General features: G+C 36.9%; 1 protein-coding gene across 1 annotated transcript; it reads left to right on the top strand.

The window, feature by feature from the left end:
• The first annotated feature begins 732 nt into the window (after window positions 1–732).
• Window positions 733–2,399, top strand: LOC132658964 (heat shock transcription factor, Y-linked-like). Its single transcript, XM_060408500.1, has 2 exons — window positions 733–1,242; window positions 1,716–2,399. The coding sequence occupies exons 1-2, from the start codon at window positions 733–735 to the stop codon at window positions 2,397–2,399; spliced, it is 1,194 nt and encodes a 397-aa protein (XP_060264483.1).
• The last annotated feature ends 4,589 nt before the right edge of the window (window positions 2,400–6,988 follow it).

Below are 6,988 nucleotides of genomic sequence, written 5' to 3' on the forward strand. Positions count from 1 at the left end.
TCAGAGATGCTAAATCCACAGCCAGGTTGAAATTTATGTACATAGACCACAGAGTAGGTGGAACTAGCTGGTCAATGATGTTATCTCCCAATAGCCTCCGTAACATGCCATTAGTAGAATGTCCTAAACTGATCACAAACTCCATGGCCCACCATCACTCTGTTGTTAAAATCCTTCCCCTGAAAGCATTTGGGGAATGTAGGTCTTTTAAGCACTAGATGCTAAGATACCTTGCTTGATCCTACAATAAACATTACACTTGCTTTCACTGCAACCCACAGTCAGTTGGTTGACTTTATTGTGCAGAAGCAAGCAGACCCAAGTTTGGTTTGGTAACAGTATAGAAAGGTGATAAATTACTTTTATTTCATAAACTAAGTAGATTTATTGACATGATTTTTCTGTGTAAAAAGTTTTTAGGAATGAGATTTTTGCAAGTTTCATATTTTTGGTTACTATTAATGTAAGCAACCTGTATTTTAAATTGATACAAAAGTAAACACTAGTTTAACATTACCCTTAAATTGCTAGGAGACCAGTGACTTTGTGATGTCATAGCTACCCTTCAATTGCTAGGAGACCAGTGACCAGTGATGTCACAGCTTTTTGACTTTGAGAACCCCGGTGATGGTCTAGAGAGTTTATCTCCGTAGGCCAGTCAAGCACCATTAGAAGTTACAGTGTGTAAAATCAGACAAATAAGGAAAGTATCTGAAGAAAGATTTCTTTGAGATGGCACATATTCCTTCAGAAATTCAAGATATGCTTCCTAAAGATGAATCAACTGGTTCAGAAACCATTAGATCTCCTTTGTGTGATTACACACTTACTGAGGACTCAGTTTTGAGATCTATGATTGAAGAAGATGCTTTTCAGGCTTTGTTTGAGGAAGTTGTGATAAAAATGCCACGTTACAAATTTTCTGTCTCTGAAACAGATGAACTGAACGATTTTCTTTCACTAACTTTTCCTCAAAAACTTTGGAAGCTAGTTGAAAGTGATCAGTTTAAATCTATTTGGTGGGATGAGAGTGGCACTTCTATAGTGATCAATGAAGAAGCCTTCAAGAAAGAAGTCTTGGAAAGAAAGGCCCCTTTCAGAATATTTGAAACTGATAGTATGAAAAGTTTAGTTCGACAGCTTAACCTTTATGGGTTTAAAAAAAAGCAACACACTTTTCAAAGATCTGCTTCACTAGCTGACTTTCTGGAAGAACAAAGCAATGTCTCAGTTTTGAGCAAGGTATTCCAAAATTTTCACTTATTATTGGCAATATGTAAGATTAAATATGTGACCTAGAAAGCATGTTCACATATGTAGCTAAAACAATTTAAAATTGAGATAACTGTTGAAAAAGTTTTATTTTTTGAAGTTAAGAACAGCTGGAGGTTAAAATATTTAATATTTAACAAACATTCCTAACAACTTGAAACGATACAGGTCCTGAAGCTAATTAAAGTGGGATTTACTGTATATGTTTACAACATATTTTTACTTGGTATTTACTCTATGTACTGTATATTTTTACAATATATTTTTACTTGAGGATCATAATTGTTTCTAACATGTAAGGTGTTAAAACTAATAATGGAGGTGTTTCATTTGATGCTATTTAATTTGTATCATTAAAAGAATACATTTTTATAGTTTAGCTTTCCTTGTCAGTTTTACCTTGGTTTATAAAGAAACTAAATAATTTTCTCCTTTGATTTTAGTTACAGATCTATCATAATCCAAATTTCAAAAGAGCCTATCCCCAACTTTTATTAAGAATGAAAAGAAGAATTGGGATTAAAAATTCCTCTCCAATAGCTTCATTAGTTCAAGATTACAAGAAGAAGAATGTTAAAGCAAGGGGCAACATAGATAATTGTAACTCTAGTTCTTTTCCTGAAACTAGTGGGGAGAGTTCATTTTCAGCCTCCACAAGTTTAAGCGTGCCTTTCATACTAAAGCCTTATACCAGGCAGACCATCGCTAATACAAGTGCCCTATCTCCATGTGATTTTCCTTCCCCATCAACATCAGTTAGACAAACAGAAAAGATTGTGATAGATCAACCTGCTGTTTTAAATCAGATGAGCAGTTTTAATCGGCTCTCATATAATAGCTACACTCAAGCAAATGGCCGCATGGAGAACTTTGCTACTACAACAACTTCTGCTTCTCAGAACCACATTGTATCTCCCTTACAGAGCAGTTATTTTGGACTGATGGTGCATCCTTCTAAATTTCCAGTTAGTTACAGCTATATGACAGCCCATGACAGTCCTTTTCCAAACCTGCAACAAAGAGGGAACTCATGGTCCCCAGTGCCAAGTATCCGTGATACATCTTCCTCCTCTCTTTCAAGGTCACCTCATCAAAAATCTTCATTATATGAAAACCATCCTAATTAAAACCGATCTATCAAATAAGTGTCAGATTATGCACCATAAGGAAGAGCAAAATTTATGGTTGTAGATGTCAACAAATTCCTACAATTCTCATATTTGAACAATAAAGTTACATGTTCATCTTCATTAGTTTCATTTTGTTACATGTTCATCTTCAAATAGTTTCATTTTCTATTTTGAAACAAGAGTAAAATGAGGCTTTATTTCAATGTCTTTTACTGAATTGTTTTATAAGCTCTTTCGTGCAAGGAAACATTCTTTATGCATCCTAGGTAAATGAAACCTAATCAATTGTAAGCAAGAAAAGGAGAACAATGGGAAAAGAGGTAATGGATATCAAAGTGACTTCTAAAATCATCCCTGATGAAATGAATGGGTGTATAATTTAGGATTGTATGGAAGAAGGAAGAGATATGAATAAAATTTAAAAATGCAAATACACAGTACATACCTTAGAGCGTTCTCAGTTACATCATAGTCTATGAGTTATTGGATAGAGTCTTAAGAGGTTAGACAGATTGTCTTCATTATAGAAATTCATTTCATACTTGAAAATATAGATGGTGTAGCATATCCAAAATCATGATCACCGTCATACCATCACTGGGATACCAAAGATAATATGATGTAGTCAATGATTGGCCCATGGTCAGCACAAGATAGGTATTTTACAGGTGGTATTATATAGGGTCATTTTTAAACTGATCTCCTTAAGGCATGCCTTTATTTCCTCCCACCAAGATTCCACCCTATATTTCCTAATGCATATTTAGATGTTGCTTATCTGTTCCCACAGAGACAGAATAAATTCCTTGTGGTGATTGCAGCACCTCAACATGGTTAACAAATTCTTTGAAGACATGATATCCGTTTCTTTGGTTGTTTCATTATCTTTCTATTACACTGTACTTCTGGAGCTACAATCATGCAAACTACTTTCAGTCATGCTAAGCCCCACCTGGCAATGTTGCCTCAGCTCTTTCTTAGTGTTGGTAGGAACCTCTGTTTGCGCTCCTATCAAGATAAACACAGATATCAGGTCTTCGATATGCTTTAGGTATACCCTCTTTTCTTTATGTATCTTTCACATCAGCTAAAACTTAGAGCCTGAAAATGACACATTTTAAGTACTTACTGAATTATCAATAAAGAAATGTAATAACCAATCAAATGCTATATACATTACTCAACAACTTCCAATAACCTGCACTATCATCATAATTAACCTTTCTTAACTGAGAATTTTTTCCAAGTTGATAAATATTTACTAAATTTACATGAATGTCACATGTGGTAATTCAAATTATAAAATGATTGCTGCTTTCATGAAATTAACAATCTATTAGAACCCATTCTAAGCATGTTGTTTCAGGCTCCATTTCCCTAAAATTCAGTGGTAGTTATAGACATGTGTATTTAAATAAAGTATTATTTAATTTAATCATTTAGAAAAGTCATGGAGTAAGCAGGGGTCAAAATCAATGGCTGATCCCTGATATATTTCACAATGAGATACTCTGAACAGAGTATCTGCTTGTTGGACTATTCAGATTGTCATGAACACTACCTAGAAATCTTGGCAAAAGCAAATTTGTGGCCATTCCTTTATTTCTTTAATATAAATGTATTTATTTTAATTGGAGGCTAATTACAATATTGCATTGGTTTTGCCATATATTGACATGAATCCACCATGGGTATACATGTGTTTCCCATTCTGAACCCCCCTACCACCTCCCTCCCCATCCCATCCTTCTGGGTCATCCCAGTGCACCAACCCCGAATACCCTGTATTATGCATCGAACCTGGACTGGCGATTTCATTGCACATAGATAATATACATATTTCAAAGATATTCTCCCAAACCATCTCACCCTCACCCTCTCCCACAGAGTCCAAAAGACTGTTCTGTACATCTGTGTGTCTTTTGCTGTCTCGCATACAGGGTTTTCGTTACCATCTTTCTAAATTCCATATATATGCATTAGTATACTGTATTGGTGTTTTCTCTTTCTGGCTTACTTCACTATGTATAATAGGCTCCAGTTTCATCCACCTCAGAACTGTTTCAAATGTACTCTTTTTAATGGCTGAGTAATATTCCATTGTGTACATGGACCAAAGGTTTCTTATCCATTGGTCTGCTGATGAACATCTAGGTTGCTTCCATGTCCTGGCTATTATACAGTACTGTGATAAATATTGGGGTATACATGTCTCTTTCAATTCTGCTTTCCTTGATGTGTATGCCCAGCAGTAGAATTGCTGGGTCATATAGTAGTTCTATTTCCAGTTTTTTAAGGAATCTCCACACTGTTCTTCAAGATGGCTGTACTTGTTTGCATTCCCACCAGCAGTGTAAGAGGGTTCCCCTTTTCTGAACACCATCTCCAGCATTTATTGTTTGTATACTTTTGGATAGTAGCCATTCTGACTGGTGTGAAGTGGTACCTCATTGTGGTTTTGATTTGTATTTCTCTGATAATGAGTGATGTTGATCATCTTTTCATGTTTGCTAGCCATCTGTATGTCTTCTTTGGAGAAATGTCTGTTTAGTTCTTTTTTTTTTTTTACTATAAATTTTATTAAAATGATCATTAAATAAAATTAAATTATAAGTTTCTGTTCAGTTCAGTTCAGTCCCTTAGTCATGTCTGACTCTTTGCGATCCCATGAACTGCAGCATGCCAGGCCTCCCTGTCCATCACCATCTCCCGGAGTTCACTCAAACTCACGTCCATCAAGTCGATGATGCCATCCAACCATCTCCTTTTTGTCTTTTTGTCTCCTTCTCCTCCTGCCCCCAATCCCCCCCAACATCAGAGACTTTTCCAATGAGTCAACTCTTTGCATGAGGTGGCCAAAGTACTGGAGTTTCAGCTTTAGCATCATTCCTTCCAATGAATACCCAGGGCTGACCTTTAGAATGGACTGGTTGGATCTCGTTGCATTCCAAGGGACTCTCAAGAGCCTTTTCTAACACAACAGTTCCAAAGCATCAAATATTCGGTACTCTGCTTTCTTCAAAGTCCAATTCTCACATCCATACATGACCACTGGAAAAACCATAGCCTTGACTAGACGGACCTTTGTTGGCAAACTAATGTCTCTGCTTTTCAGTATGCTATCTAGGTTGGTCAAAACTTTCCTTCCAAGCAGTAAGCGTCTTTTAATTTCATGGCTGCAGTCACCATCTGCAGTGATTTTGGAGCCCGAAAAAAATAAAGTCTGACACTGTTTCCACTCTTTCCCCATCTATTTCCCATGAAGTGATGGGACCAGATGCCATAATCTTTGTTTTCTGAATGTTGAGCTTTAAGCCAACTTTTTCACTCTCCTCTTTCGCTTTCATCAAGAGGCTTCTTAGTTCCTCTTCACCTTCTGCAATAAGGGTGGTGTCATCTGCATATCTGAGGTTATTGATATTTCTCTCAGCAATCTTGATTCCAGATTGTGTTTCTTCCAGTCCAGGGTTTCTCATGATGTACTCTGCATATAAGTTAAGTAAGCAGGGTGACAATATACAGCCTTGATGTACTCCTTTTCCTATTTGGAACCAGTCTGTTGTTCCATGTCCAGTTCTAACTGTTGCTTCTTGACCTGCATATAGATTTCTCAATAGGCAGGTCAGGTGGTCTGGTATTCCCATCTCTTTCAGAATTTTCCATAGTTGATTGTGATCCACACAGTCAAAGGCTTTGGCATTGTCAATAAAGCAGAAGTAGATGTTTTTCTGGAACTCTCCTGCTTTTTCCATGATCCCGCGGATGTTGGCAATTTGATCTCTGGTTCCTCTGCCTTTTCTAAAACCAGCTTGAACATCAGGAAGTTCATGGTTCACATATTGCTGAAGGCTGGCTTGGAGAATTTTGAGCATTACTTTACTAGCATGTGAGATGAGTGCAATTGTGTGGTACTTTGAGCATTCTTTGGCATTGCCTTTCTTTGGGATTCACTTACCTTTTCCAGTCTTGTGGCCACTGCTGAGTTTTCCAAATTTGCTGGCATATTGAGTGCAGCACTTTCACAGCATCATCTTTCAGGATTTGAAATAGCTCAACTGGAATTCCATCACCTCCACTAGCTTTGTTCATAGTGATGCTTTGGAAGGCCCACTTGACTTCACATTCCAGCATGTCTGGCTCTAGGTGAGTGATCACACCATGGTGATTATCTTGGTCATGAAAATATTTTTTGTACAGTTCTTCTGTGTATTCTTGCCATCTCTTCCTAATATCTTCTGCTTCTGTTAGGTCCATACCACTTCTGTCCTTTATCGAGCCCATCTTTGCATGAAATATTTCCTTGGTATCTCTAATTTTCTTGAAGAAATCTCTAGTCTTTCCCATTCTGTTGTTTCCCTCTATTTCTTTGCATTGATGGCTCCAGAAAGAAAAACACCAATACAGTATACTAACACATATATATGGAATTTAGGAAGATGGCAATGACGACCCTGTATGCAAGACAGGAAAAAAGACACAGATGTGTATAACGGACTTTTGGACTCAGAGGGAGAGGGAGAGGGTGGGATGATTTGGGAGAATGGGAATTCTAACATGTATACTATCATGTAAGAATTGAATCGCCA

Source organism: Ovis aries, chromosome Y (genome assembly GCF_016772045.2).
Source record: "Ovis aries strain OAR_USU_Benz2616 breed Rambouillet chromosome Y, ARS-UI_Ramb_v3.0, whole genome shotgun sequence".
NCBI classification, from domain to species: domain Eukaryota; kingdom Metazoa; phylum Chordata; class Mammalia; order Artiodactyla; family Bovidae; genus Ovis; species Ovis aries.

Excerpts from the sequence above, each read along its gene's own strand:
- LOC132658964 (XM_060408500.1), top strand. The coding sequence starts at position 733 with ATGGCACATATTCCTTCAGAAATTCAAGATATGCTTCCTAAAGATGAA. Across the intron at positions 1,243-1,715 it reads ATGTCTCAGTTTTGAGCAAG|TTACAGATCTATCATAATCC; the intron begins GTATTCCAAAAT and ends CTTTGATTTTAG.